This window comes from Hetaerina americana, unplaced genomic scaffold, assembly GCF_022747635.1.
Source record: "Hetaerina americana unplaced genomic scaffold, ioHetAmer1.1.p SCAF_8, whole genome shotgun sequence".
Classification (NCBI taxonomy): domain Eukaryota; kingdom Metazoa; phylum Arthropoda; class Insecta; order Odonata; family Calopterygidae; genus Hetaerina; species Hetaerina americana.
In genome coordinates, this window is record NW_027287427.1 from 29122179 (window position 1) to 29137663 (window position 15485).

General features: G+C 37.6%; 1 protein-coding gene across 1 annotated transcript; it reads left to right on the plus strand.

Moving 5' to 3' along the window:
• The first annotated feature begins 444 nt into the window (after positions 1 to 444).
• On the plus strand, positions 445 to 15097 carry LOC139697973 (neuroligin-4, Y-linked-like). Its single transcript, XM_071596827.1, has 9 exons — positions 445 to 669; positions 1411 to 1635; positions 3013 to 3157; positions 4678 to 4863; positions 8086 to 8294; positions 9224 to 9401; positions 11628 to 11720; positions 13551 to 13654; positions 14996 to 15097. The coding sequence occupies exons 1-9, from the start codon at positions 445 to 447 to the stop codon at positions 15095 to 15097; spliced, it is 1467 nt and encodes a 488-aa protein (XP_071452928.1).
• Positions 15098 to 15485: the final 388 nt, after the last annotated feature.

The following is a 15485-nucleotide window of genomic DNA, read 5'->3' on the forward strand; positions in this document are numbered from 1 at the left end:
AACCTTAGAAAATAGTAAGATATACAATTGATATTTAAATGCCCTATGCTGCCAGTCGGAATAAAGTCAAAGTACTCAAGCACATTGTTTTAGTAGGTTAAAAATTCAATAGAAGAGTTGTGTAGCTATGCCAAAATATAAAATCAAAGAGTAATGTATTGGAAGTTTTTCTATCCAAATTTGGATTTTTGCAGGCCTATAATAAGATATGCATCGCCAATAAGCCCTTCTCTAGATTTTAAAGAATTTTCGGAAGGAATTTTAACTAAAAAATACATAAAGAATATGACACACACCTTTTGACTGACGCCGTTACATTACAAAAGTAACGGAGTCTATGAGTATAATTCCGTCCATATGATTTCAAATAGGGGAAATGACAATCTCAGATTGTAAAGTCTGCTAAAACAAAATATTCATCCCCACCTATCATTTCCAGGTAAGATGTGGATCACCTACGCGGTCATCCTGATCCTTTCGGTGCTGCCATGGATACAATCAATGCCACCACCAGATGTGGACCCAAGAGATGATAATCCGATCGTTAACATAACTGGCATGGGCGCCGTAGAAGGTCGGACCGGATTATCATACATGCAAAGAAGGAAATACTATTCTTTCCTGGGTATCCGATACGCCAAGTCTCCGAGTGGACCCCTGAGATTTCAGGTGATTTTAGTTAAATAATTTTTATAAATATTAGTCGTTATCATATATTTTACGTTTCGCCCAGCTTAACCGGATGTTTTGCTTTGAAATACGAGTCTCTTGCGTACATATTCACTGTGAAAAATATGATATCCCTAAATTTCAATACGCATACTTTCATCGAAAGAAATATTGCACATAGTTAGCGGACAGAGCGATCCCACGGCATACCGACTCATGCACACCTGTTTCGCCGTTATGATTATTAGAATAAATTGTCGTTAAGTGTTCTTTTGTTGGATAAACCATTTGAATTGTATAACAGGTAAGTGTAAATGCGTGGATTTATTAGGAATATAAGTATGTTAGACTGCGATGGAGTAAAAGACATTTTAAAATAATTTTTTTGAATTATTCGAAGGCATAATTTAAAATGTAGATACATATACTATATATTTTTGAATTGCCTGTGGCACATCGATGCGTATATTTCTCATACACAGCATTCTTACTGGACAATATTGATGGCACAAATGATCATATTGAGCTGTTTCAGATAATATTTTTACTGTATAATAAAATATATTTTTTAATATACATATGTATAACATTATTGATTCATATTAATTATCCTACAAGTAATGGAGTACATCACACCTATTACTAATTTTAATAGTAATACTTACGTCGAATATAATTCTTCTCCAGAGGAAGAGAATGCAATTGACGAAGACATACTTTTCATTTCCTCCCACTCAATAGCCGCCTGAGTTGGAGGAACCATGGGAAGGAGTGAGGATGGCCAAGTACTTCGGGCAGAAATGCCCGCAGACGGGGATCTTTCGGAGCGGGGAATTCGCCGAGACGTCCCGGAACGACCCACGTAATTGGCACGCCAGGTTGGAGGAGATGATGGGCATCGAAGAGGAGCCAGAAGCCAACAAGGACATAGAGGACTGCCTCTACATTCAAATCTACACCCCTGACGTAAGCGAAAAGTTCGACGCGTGGGAGGGCTCCATGGGCATTTACCAATGGGCATGCGGGACCGCCTACGTGGAAACAGAGTAGTGATACAGTAAACGCATAATACGTTCCCGATACGGCTGGATGAAATATTCTGCTACTACTATAATTTGTACTCTACGCTGCTAGTAAATACTCATTCCGAATTTGATCGAATTTCCCTTGACACGAAAGCAGCGTCACAGGCTGAGAGTGTTGATTTAATTTGTACTCATTCCAGTAATATTAGCAAGAGTACGTCGTCAGATGATTTAAGTTTATTCAGTCCATGAGTATAACTAAAAACATTTCCTTGCGTCGAGAAGAAATATTATTGACTGTCAAAATTAATTACAATTTACGGAATCCATAATTTAATGAATCTTCTCTCTAATACAAAGAATACAGGGGTTAAGAAGAAAAGTTAACATTGAAACAGCCAGGGGTGTAAATTTAAATTCTGATGGACCTGATGAAATAGTAAATGAATTCGGGTGCAAAATATTGACCAAATACCTTTTTTGTTGTTATTTTACTATCAGTTTTCTTCTAGGCTGAGGTTCTATCATATTTTCAATTTTCAGCCACTTTAAAAATGCTTGTTTCCGATTCTCGAATGCTTTGAATGGAATAAATAGTCCTAAAAACCGAGTCTGTGTGCTCATGAGAGGGTATTTTGTTACGAAAGAGAATTATTTCTTGTAAACAAAGTCTCCAGTATTGGAAAACATCGATCAGTCTGTTTTTATCGAGTACGATGACAGGTGAAAACCCAAAAACTTTTGTTATTGGGTGATGTCGAAAAGATACCCTTAATTTACGCGTAAAAATTAATTTTATTCCTATGTATTTTAAAGTCCTTATGGTATCGTCTGCTGATGTACCAAAAAATAAATATTCTAGTATCAAAGAGCGTATTTTTTAAAGGTGTTCATGCTTCTTACATCTATTTATTTGGACATTTTATCGTCATAATGTCTTTAAGTTTGCTTTGAATACGCCATCCTTTCAGCGCTTTAAATAGCTTTTAGGGTATCTACATAGGAATCGATACAACACTATATTAACTCTGCTTGAAATCTTGGTCTTCTTGTCTTCTCGTCTCATTGTTTCCCGTCACAGTCACGGTAATGGAGCCGTAGCTCCGTTATTGCCCCGAAATTAGTAACTATCCGTGAAAAATTGAAATAATGCCGATTATGGCATTGATTTTCCTTTGAATAGAGAGGGATTTGCTTCATTAAAAGTTCCTACAAATTCCCGAGACCGTTAATTCAAGTTATCGTCGGGATCATTCAAATGGAGGAATTTCCGCTTCTCAATAATGATTCTTTTTATTCCTCTCATTTCCAATAACAGTACAATGCAACAAAGAAGATGCCCGTCATGGTGTTCTTTCACGGAGGGGCGTATGCAGGGGGATCATCTAACGTGTACGGCGGAGACAAGCTGATGGACAAAGACGTTGTCCTTGTGGTTCCTCATTATCGTCTTGGGCCTTTGAGTGAGTTTATTGAGGAATAATTTTTATTCGCCTTATTTCTTAAGAGTTTAACAGAACAAATTTAGTACTTAACTCAAGGCTTTGAATTAATGGCAAGCTATAGAGTCATACAATCCTGTCTCCCGAGTGAATGATCCAAACACCAGAGCAGGCGAAGTATTCGCTTGAATATTTGACCGGAAGCCATTTTTAAAGAATTTCGGACGGTGAAAATTTTACTCTGAGATCCACTAGCATCCACATTTTTTAAACGCTCAAACTAAGATGCAATTTTATAGCCATCGATTTTTCTCTCTTGATTAAATACCACCAATTTCATATGCGTGCGGGACCGCCTACCTCCTTGGGCGATCAATAGTTGAAAGTATCTCCCATTCAATCTCGCAACTACTTTTAAACAGGACTGAGTAACTTCCTACGCTCTCCGAGACGTGGAGGCTGTTGCCCAATTCTGTAATACGTCAATCGGTTGGCGTGGGGCGATTTTGAGTTCATTGCTGGCATACTTTGGCCGGAAACACTGCCATTCTGTTCCCCAGGATGAAAGCTGAAAAGGTACAAATTCGACCGCATATTTTTCGCTGCAAATGAGAATTTGAAAAGTTATGGACTCGAGGCCCTGAGTTTGTAGAGATAGTAGATATTATTCCTCTCATTCTCACCATTGTGAGGGTGGCCGACTCAGCTCTCTTGAGAATTTATCGCGGGAGAGACGGTAGCGAATGAAGAAAAGAACGGCTGGCGAGTGTACACTTCCCATATTCACAACTTTTCGGAGAAGGAACTTGAGTTCAATTCTTTGATCGAGTCTAATGCATTTAGCGGTCACTACGAAAGTGGTCGGGATCAGTCCTTATACTTCCAAGCATAACTATTGAGCAGGCTAAATGGGATTGTACACCAAGGCAATGGAGAGCAACACTGCGGAATCAGCAATGTTTAAGACAACTGTTCTTTGCATGCGTCGATATATACTATACTCAAGGCTATCGCATTTCTTCTCCTACTCCTCAGTTTGGACCAAAATATCCCTGCTTACAAGTGCACTCGCTGGCACGGCTTATCTTGTTATTTCTTTGGAAAATAAGAAAACGAAAAGATGATTTCGGAAAAGGAAAATATTCAGTAGATAAAAATCAAGGTTATGTAATATTTTTCTCGAACCACGGAGAGATATTTAAGAAATCTGCCGAGGTAGACATTAATGACTTTCAATACCTGCTAAGGAAATTAAGCCACTGATTGCTATAAGATATATACCAAAGCTTGTGAGTGCTGTCTGTCGCTCGCGTTCCTGAATTCAGCAACTGAACGGGCGTGTCTTAGTCACGCATAATGATTGAACAGAAAAGAACGGTCGCAAATTTTTTATGTGTTAAAAAGAGACAACTTTGTACGGTATTTTCAGATTGAAACTGCGAAAAGTACGTAATCCTAATCCCATGCAAAAATCCAAATGGAAATAACTGATTGAGAAAGACTTTTTTCCGATGACCTGGACGGAGTTTTCTTCTTCATAGGTTTCCTCTCCTTGGGCACGGACGATATCGCGGGCAATGCCGGGATGCTGGACCAGGTGAAGGCCCTCGAATGGGTCAACAAGTTCATTTCCCACTTCGGCGGCGATCCCAACAGAGTGACCATCTTCGGTGAGAGCGCTGGAGCCGCAAGCGTTTCCTATTTGATGCTCACGCCTTTGGCTAAAGGTAAACCAACGACCCAGCCTTTGAGAATAACAGCAAATTTGTAGTCATCTTGATTATATAAATGTAACTAACTACTATCAACTAATGCTAACCATGAAAACAATGTTCAATTTAGGTTCGATTTCCGCAGAGAAAATGATCTGGAATACAACCATTCTTCTCCCGCGTGTCAGGAAAATGTGCAGGTCTCTACTACTTAGAATATTTTTGTCCAAATACTTCTAACATAGGTAAACTGTACCATATTCTCTGGTTTATGTCCTCCAATTTGAATTTTTAGCTTAATCTTTCCATTTTTCGAGAACCCCATTACCTTTGTTTTGTTGCGATTTATTCTTACACTATACATGTATATACCTATCACTCTTATTCTGCAATGCGATTTTAACCCTTGGGCTGACTGGCTAACTAAAACTTAATCACCAACGGATCTGGATTTATAAATTCCCCAACTATACATTTTCATCTCCAGCTCCTCCTATGCCTCTTTTACCATTTTTTGCGTATAAGTATAAAAATACGAGTGATAATGGACACCTTTGTCCATTATCACTCGCACATGCACAAATCATACTATATTCAAGTATACCTCTCGTACTCTCTTCCTAACACTGCCCATCTCAACTCTCCATTCGTCACATAGGGAGCAGTCTGAGACAAGCACAGTATTCAGGTACATCAAGTCGCCTATCCCTCCAATCTATACCTATCTTCTGTAATATATTCATTAATTCTACCTAATTTACTTCATTGAATTCTCAGCATTCACGAAGCAAATAGATATAATCTGGTTTTATTCTATATCTCTTTTTATCAGTGCACTTATTATTGATATAGCATCACACGTACCTCTCACCGTTCTAAACTCAAACTGATCACCCCCTTGGTAATCTTTTCCCCTTCTCTCCCTCGTTTTGTTGATGAGATTTTAAATAGACCCGGAAAATGCTTACTCAATCCCAATGCTTTTGAAAGAAAATTGCGCGTTTAAAGCACCGTATAACATAAATACCATTTGGTCCACCATATATTGTGCTTTCAACTCCACAAACTTTCCGTCTCCCTGCATGACGCCTACAGTGCCAATTTTTTTCATCTGTTATTGCACTCATAAAAAACAATCTTCCCTCTATTACGGGCTTAAACATTCCAATGATTCTACAGGTAGATATTTCTTCCATTCACCTTTTTAACCCTCTTCGAATTTCCCCTTACAACCCCTTCTCTGCTCCTGCCATGTTATATTATTTATATATATATATATATATATATATATATATATATATATATATATATATATATATATATATATATAACTTATTCGCTTGTTTTCCTCTCTATCCAGTTTATTACCTCCACCATTCTCCTAATCTCGCATCAAAGACTCTCGATTTACGATCATTCCTTCTCCTTGAATACCAATTTCAAAAACAATAAAATCCAATGGTATTCATTGCAGAGCTCTCACATTTTCTTTGAAGTTCCTCCCATAACACCTGCATTCTGGCTCTGTCTCCCTTTGCATTTGCGTCTTTCGTATAAGTCCCGTAAGTGGTGCCCAGGTGTCGAATTAGACACCTCTTTACCCTTAATTAAAAATTGGCAATATTTCCCACTAAATAAAATTTATTAATGCGACCGGTTTCAATGTAACTACATCATCGTCAGGTCACCTAACGATGATGTAGTTACATTGAAACCGGTCGCATTAATACATTTTATTTTGTGGAAAATATTGCCTATTTTTAATAAATTACGATACTCCACCATATAACGCATGAAACGTCACGTCTCTTTTTTACCTCTTTACACCTTACACTCCTTTCTGAAATACTTTTTGAAAGAGAAAAATTCCAATTGATATAATTACTCCTTCAAATGCTCATACCATGGTCGCACAGTGTTCCATTGACGTGTTTAAACGGTTTTTCCGGAGATAAAATATTATCTCCGTAATACGAGCATGTTGTTTGTCATCTCGTATGTTGTATTTTAAAAATAGTATCGCATTGGAAGATAGCACTTTATGAAGACATCGCCATCGAAAAGGGTTGATGTTCCGGAGGTGTGTTAATACACATCGGTGTCGCTTTATTACGACTTTTCTTCATTGGCGACGCATGATTTTTCGATTGTACATAGCAAGCACGAGTGATTCTGGGTGCTCCGATCACCAATCACCATCTCATTTGCAGCTTCAAAGCCATCTAATGTACTCTGGAAACAGCTACAATTTAAAAGATGCTACAATAATCACAAACATTCATGGTATAATCGATATTGCTATTGCTGGCATTTACAGCGTCTATAGAAGTAAACATAGTTATTCTCTAGCTAAGGGCTACCTGGGTAATAATGCCAACCACAAACAAGATGCCTGCAATGAAAATAGATTCTTTGTCATCTTTATTTTTGACTTCCGTCACTCTGGTGCTTGTTGGCATGAACTTACACTCCTGCTCCGTTGTTCTGTTGCTATATGTTGCCAAATATCACGTAACGTTTGTTTTCTATTCCGATGTCATTTAGTGATCGGTACAGGGCAATCACTCAAGAACACGGCTTAGTGGATTAATGACAAAAATGATGAGAATAGTAATGATAAAAATTATTTTAAAAAATCAATAAATATCCGGTATAGGAAACCGGATCCAGATTTGCGCTGTCCCGCTAAAAAATATGATTTGTAGGTGACTTTTGAAGCTGCCTGAGGGAGACTGTCTTCTTGCGGTAACAAGTGATTTTGTCACACAATCAACAGAAACGTTTGCGTAACTGCACAGTATCATAATCTATGATAAGATGCTCCGATTTCATTTCGGATGTCTCAATACGATGACTACACATATCAAAATGCTTTGGACCTTATGTGGGGATCGAATTTTTTAGGGGGGATTTTGTTAATGAGGCGGCCAGTGGCTTCCCACTCCGAGGTTCCGAGTTCGAATCCCGACCGTGGAAGTATTTTTTTCATTGGTAACCCGAGCACTACTTAGGGTGCCATGTGAATATTAGACAGTTCCACTGTCCATCGGATAGAACCTTGGCGCCTTTTGTTTAGAATAGGCAAATACCGACGTCAGATTTCTCTCCACCTTTCCTCCATCCTCTGAAGATATTACCTTTACGAAAATACCCACCTATCCCCAATTGTGCAATTAGGCAATTTTCGGTCACCTCCCTTAATGCGCGTAACTAATGCTGCGAATGTTTTCTCTTCAGGATTATTTACCCACGTGATTGCTGAGAGCGGCTCTGCATTGTCCGACTGGGCCATCGACCTGACCCCAGAATATCACTCCATTAATATTGCTGAGGAGGCGGGATGCGAAATTTACGGCACCGACGGGAAGCATAATATTACCGGAATAACGTTATGTCTCCAAACGGTGGATGCGATGAAACTGACCAAAGCATATCAAACTTACAAGGTGAGCAACATTCCAAGCAAGTTTCCCAGTTTAATGACCCCCTATAATGTCACGAACTTTAACTTTAAAATATAAGATCTCTAAAGTAAACTATCTAATACATATATATATATATATATACACACATATATATATACACACATATATACATATATATACACATATATATATATATATATATATATATATATATATATATATATATATACATATACATATACATATATATAAACACATATATACATATATATATACAAAAATATATATTAGATAACAAAAGGTTTTTAGTTGAAAATTAGAGAGGTTTTGGTGTTTCCGCTAATGTCCAAATGAATGGGCGATACATAATTTTTTACAAAATAATATTAAAAAACCATATGTAGCCTGTAAATTTTTTTTTAATACTTAAGATACTTAAGATATTCATATTAAAAAAGTAATATTTACTAAGAAAAAAATGAAGTAAGCCTTAACTAATGAGTACATTAAGAGATAATTTACGTAAACATTTAATATTTCCAAGGACTAAATTAGATAGACTAGATTCCCATGCATTACCGTCAAGAAGAACGAGAAATAAATATTTTATAGCTACCCGCTCGCTAACTATAATCGAAAATATCTTTTAAAAGTTTATTTATAATTCTCATTTAAAGAAACCTCCTCCATTTTTTCCAAAATCCTATCATACGTATAGTTCACTAAAATGTTTTGCTAACTCCACATATATTTTTAAGTAGATACTAAACGTTGAAATAAAATAGTCAGCAACCTACTTATAATTTTAAAGGGAGGGGTGAATGTTCATTAGTGCGAATTAAAATTATGTAATATAAGTATATAAGCGAGCGTTTTAATGTATAGATCTGATTTGTCGCGCATAAGGCGAGAACTCTAATATAAAAACGTACATTTGGATCTGTCTTTAGTACAAAGAAGAGAAGAGAGGCCACACTGGTTTCGGAGGTTGCAGTCCCATTATTCAGCGCGCGGGGAAAGTTCGCTACATCGAGGAACATCCGGACACGCTCATAAGGAGTGGGAGATACAACAAAGTGCCCATCATGTTCGGGAGCAACAGAGACGAGGGGACCTACGTCCTCGCGAGTGAGTCCCTTGCCCCGGCTCGATGGGCCGTTTCCCATTAAAAAGTGAAAATACATAATGCGCCAGTGTGTCACTCGATTAAAAGCGACCACTGCCGCCGTAGTAACTGGGTCAAAATTGAATCAAAGACTGTTTTAATCGATACTGATAATGCGCACTTTGGTAGCTGCATAATATCCGTGTTATCCGGTGTTAATGGGGACGAGGGGGCACGCTTGCTGCCAAAGAATTATTTGAATTAAAGAATGAAGACGAAGAATGAGCTGAATCCTCAGTAGGAATTTCTTGTTAATGCTTTCCGATTTGTGCACACTGACCCCTGTGGTTTAAATTGCATTATTTTATCTTTAGTTTTTTGGGCTTTTTTCTCCATCATGAATTATTTAAATGATTCTGCATGTACTATTCTTCATATTATGATTTTCTATGTGCCAAAACTAAAGATATCTTTCTCTAGGAATTTGCTCTACCATTAACATGTGTTCAGAACATCTTTTTCTTGGTATGAATAAGTTCTCAAGTTAATACATCAATGGGCATTATTAATAATTTTTGCCAATCTTCCCAGTAAAATACTTTTAATGTGCATCGAGAGTTTTTTCCTTGATTTGTGATCTTAAAATATCAAACTTGCAAGTTATTCATTATTCAATTGTGGGTGTTTAATTAATTTTTTTATGACTTGATTCTCCAGCTATCTACTAAACTCAATTGATGAAGTCGTATAATTATGTAAAAAGTTGAAAAAAATGGATTTTGAAGTGAGAATTCAAGTTATTTTTCAATTTATGTTATTAGCTTTTGAATATTCACACGTAATCAAAATTGCTTCAGAGCTAAAATCCACGTTTCCTTGCATAATAATGCGGAGTAATCCAACGCAAAGTTTCCGTGACTCGAAGCAAGACTCGATTGTCGTAAATAAGTGTTGTCTTTTGATCTATATTTACATTTTCATTGCATCAAGTCTCGTTTATGACTGCTCGTATTAAATTTTCATGCAAAATAATGATACATATAGCACATTTCTAATCGTTTGGACGGTGATTAAGAGGTTTTTATCATTTTTTCAATTTTATTCTACGATTTCTAGTCTTCGTGTATCTTGGAAGAATGCGAATACTAAAATAATGTCAAACCCGCGATCTCTGAGTCAGCTTTCAATGCATGCTTTTTCTCTCTTTTCCAATCGTTTGCCTGGAACCGAAAATTTAAGAAAATATTTCGTATGTTTTGCTTTGTTTCAGAGACTCAAGCATTTTCACTTTTAAAAGCGACTAAATTTGTTTTTTCTTTTTTAAGACAAGCGAAAATAGGCCAAGACGTTTGCTATTGCCATTGACTAAAAGTAGCGTCACACCTGCTACAGCTATCAATGTTTAAATGCAGTGAACAGTTATAAAGTGTGCTTCGTCGCCTTCTTGACAGCTCTATGAAAATTAGTCGACTACCACCCTTCCATTAAGTCACCATCGTACTTGTTTGCAGTGAGCGATTCTCCAAATTCTCTTTAGTTAACGGTGGCTTCCTTATAATGAAACTGCACAAATTCAAATTGTTTAGTCTAAATAAATGTTTATATTTGGCATTAAACATATGGCTGTGCAGTATTAAAGGTGTGTTTATTTCGTCCGAGTTGGAGATGTGGGTTTGCTAATGCGACCTTATATTGGGTGTTAGCAGACAATGGCAGCCAGCGCTATAGGCTGCCTAGGTGACGTGAACTCCAAATATTCACAATTAAACAAGACCCAGAGAAAAATCACTAAACGGCATGTCAGCTGTTTTCTGAATTTTTATTTAATTCCAGTGAGCTCGGGGGGTGTTGTTATCGTTTCATTTAGAAAAAAGCTTGTCTCTGTCCCATGCCTTCGAAGATTTTTCATTTCTCTCGCTTTTGACAGAATAAAATAGTCTCAAGTCACGCTGTAACGCTAATTTAATAAAATATCAATTATTTTAAGCTTCGGCTCTGTTCGATCCGGTCAATCTCCCTAATTTTTATATTGATTAGGCATAAAAAGAGATCAGAAACGGATTTCACGATTTTAAATTGAACAATTTACTGAAAATATTTTATGATGCATTCCTCTTACAACTAAAGTAAGAACATTCCTTTCCATTACAATTAATTATGTAACTGCGTTACTCATTCACACGAGTGTTACCATTACGCCTACTACAGAATATTTAGATTTTATTCCAACATGTTTTAATTTTTTTCAGTTGTATATTTTGGTTATATGGTCCCGAACAACCTGGTTTACGATGAAGATTTCTTGAAATTCAGAATGTCGGACATTGCACTGCAGCTTTTCGGTGAGTAACTCGTAGGTTATTTATGTTTAATTATTAATTTTAATTACTTTTGTACCTTGTAAAGCAGAGTGATTGACGTGTTTCAGTACCTTTTCAAGAAATAATCATTACTTAAATGTCAGTCCTCAAACTTTTTATTCAGTACTTGAAATCAAGTACGCTTAGGAAACTTGGAATAACATGAAATGTGCACATAGTTACAGCAAGTAGAAATAATGATTCTCGAATGCATTCATGGAACCAGAAAATGGAAGGAAATTGTAGTATGCGCCTTTATATTTAATTATACAAAAGCTGTTGCCCATTCGGTAATACAGGAAACTCTCTAGCTTCGTAAGAGTTCTAAAATATTAGGCGACTGTCCCCTTAGGTTCTTTTCCAGCCTTATAAGGAGATTTTTTTTGTTTTTCAATTCAATACCTGGTATTTACATGAAGGACCATATGAGAAACCCATGGCCAGCTAACTCAGAAAGAGAAACAGAATCCAGTTCATAGACTTTAAAGATAAAGACTTTATACGAAAGGAGTAGGTGGAATAACTTTATAAATAAAGCCTGAATAGGCCACAAAATCTAGGATTTGTTTAATAAAGCTCAAACTCAATTCTTAAGTACATACACCTTGCTCATAATTAGCTTAATAATAATACATGGGTAAAATAGTCTAAATGTTGGTGGGGAATGCGAGTCAAAACATATTCATTTATATTTATAACCTCTATATATGCGATGATTGTACTATTATTTGAAGATTTGATAAACGACTCCCTGATCAGTAAAATATGCGTGTGAAATAGATGACGGTCACATGATATATTGGGAATTGAATTTAATAAAGCAGTGAAAGGATATAAATGAGTTGAAAAGACCGCCGCAACAGAAAAAAAATCAATCGGATACTTTAAGAAGGCGCTCGGGGATGAATCTAAAGTACGAAGAAAAAATAAAGCTTATTATAATTATATAAAACAGCTGATGAACAGAGATTTTAAAGACAGCCATAAGACTTTTAAGATGAGTGTAATGTTGGTAATACCAAAGAAAACGAGTATCGAGAGATGGAGGGAGAACCGTTCCCTAAGTTTGTAGCCTCAAGTTCAAAATACAAACGCAAATAATCCGCCGAATTAGCATTCGTCTGATTGTTTTGAGGAACAATTGAAGTACACTCGCCGGATCTAGTACTAACGGATAAATGAGGAAATCTACGAATATTGGATTAAAGAGAAATATACGTCAACCGGCCATTATATGTGGCTTTCGTAGACTTGAAAAAGGCTTTTGAAGTCGGACAAGATGTATATTACTCGGGGAAATATTGGAATGTTCAAAACAACAGAAGAATCCTGAGTAAAATGGAGGAAAATTGCCTGAATGCAAATGAGAAACTAGGGAAACATATACGTAGAAATAAATGAAGTCCAATGCAAGAATGCTACCTCTCACTAGCATTGTTAAAAATATCCAGGAAATAGAAAGAATTCTTCTATTTCAACCATGCAGCTATTACTGATAAAATATATTAAAAATTAGGTTTAACATCATTGGTCAGGCTCATTTGCAAATATTAACTATCCTATTTAATTTTAAAATGTGATATATATGCCATATTTTGGTACGTGCCATATATTTGCACGTTTTCAGAGTACATATTAAATTCAACCGAAGAATTAGTGCATATTATTCGTGGAAACCATCTCACTGTTAGGGCTAATACACATAATACATACGTAAAATTATTCAATATGTTTCTAAACTTTTTCTGAGTTCTTTCCGTTTTTAGCATACCTGAAAACCCCTTTTTCATGTTCTTTCCTTGCCATATCCAGACGTGAAGGATCCCAATTTCTGGTTGATTGATTCCATCGAGAGCAGATATGAACCACCTGAGGCAAAGGGAAATTTCACCTTGCTGACGCCTGCGATAATAGATGTGAGTGATATTACTTTCTTTTTATTTGTCAATAATACATTATGTCAGACAATGCCAGTGCCTTGGCTCGGCTAAGAATGTACAATCAATGAATTCCTTCAAAAAAAGATATCTCGCCCATTTCACGTGGAATCGAAAGCATTATTTCAAAATGATCATTTGTTATGATTATAATATTATCATAATGTTATAAATGGTAAAAGGGGCATGGGAAGAACGGGAGGTAGGAATGAAAGTCGGTGGGGAGCCCATAAAATTAGTTTGCTGATGACCAAGCTCTAGTTTGTCAGTCAGTCGAGGGGTTGGAAGCATTGATGAGTGGATTGGACATCAATATATTTATTTATTCAGTATTAGTCCGAAAACAGCACATTTTGGCCTTTACATCGAATTATTAACAACGATAACAATGGTCACATTTACAAATACCCAAGCCCTAGATGGAGGGAAACTCAACCAGGCGGGAATCGAACCCGCGACCCTTGGAATGGCAGACGAGGACGTTACCCCGCCGCCACCGGGGTCGGCAATGGCGATAATGGCGATAGATAAGGCATGAGAATCAATATAAATAAAACGAATGTTATGCGGCTTTCCAGAAAGAGAAAGGCTAAGGTTAACATTAATATAGTAGGGCAAAAACTAGAGTAGGTGAAACAGTTTACGTACATGGTAGGATCAAATGGTAGTAGGGCTGAATTTCTGTAGCGCGAACGGAGTAATGGAGGGGGGTCGGACCACCTGGGCGTGGTAGTGGTGAGCCCTTCCAAAGAGACCGATATTTTTCCAGTCGCCTGCAGGAGAGCGGAGAGTAACCACGTCGATTTCCGTGAACCTGTATCAAGAAGTGTCGTCGCGATCCAAGCTGGGGAAAAATCTCGAGCAGCGCTACGCCATCTAACTCTGCGTCAAACTTGGGAAAACCGCGTCGAGGACCCTCGAAATGATTAAGGACGCCTACGGGGATGCTCCCATGAGCCGCTCAACTGTGTTCGAGTGGTATAAGCTGTTCTGGGAGGGGCGGGAGCTCGTTGAAGAGGACCAGCAAGCCGGCCGCCCGTCAACTTCAAAGATTGATGGAAATGTGGCGAAAGTAAAGGCGCTCCGGAACTCCGACCGGCGGACAAACATTTGTCTGATTGCTGATGTGTTAGGGATTTCGTACGGAAGCGTCCAAATATTATTACCAAGGATTCAGCCATGCAAAAGGTGTGCGCCAAGTTTGTGCCAAGAGTCCTGAGTGATGGGCCAAAAGTGAATCGTTTACAAATTTCCTTTTGTTGCCCCCCCCCCCTTTCTCAGTCCAGATCTGGCTCCGCCGGACTTTTCCTCTTTCCACAGCTCAAGCGGGACCTCAAGGGAAACCGATACAGCTCCGTAGAAGACGTCCAAGGGGCCGTGACTGCATCTCTGAAGGGGATCCTGGAAAGGGAGTTCCAGTAGGCGTTCGCGCAGTGGGAATCGCGTTATACGGGTTGTGTCGAAGCACAAGGGTGCCATTTCAAGGACCACTAGGGATTTGTACCGATTAGTTCAATGAAAAAATTTAAAATAATTTAGTCCCACCACTTTTCGATTCTACCTTGTGTCACGGAAATGTTTTGGACCAAAATGGTCAAGGTAGTAGGGACGTTAGGGGAAGAATTACATTAGGCTAAGAGACTTTCAAAACCAGGAAGGAGTTGATGACAAGGACGTTGAGTAAGGATGTTAAGAAAAGGTTTGTCAAAACTTTGATATGGAGCGCAGTCATGTATGGCGCGGAAAAATGGTCATTGAAGCAGGATGATATGCGTATGACATTGGAGGCTTTTGAGATATGGGTGTGGAG

Excerpts from the sequence above, each read along its gene's own strand:
- LOC139697973 (XM_071596827.1), top strand. The coding sequence starts at position 445 with ATGTGGATCACCTACGCGGTCATCCTGATCCTTTCGGTGCTGCCATGG. Across the intron at positions 670-1,410 it reads GTGGACCCCTGAGATTTCAG|CCGCCTGAGTTGGAGGAACC; the intron begins GTGATTTTAGTT and ends CCCACTCAATAG. Across the intron at positions 8,295-9,223 it reads AAGCATATCAAACTTACAAG|TACAAAGAAGAGAAGAGAGG; the intron begins GTGAGCAACATT and ends ATCTGTCTTTAG.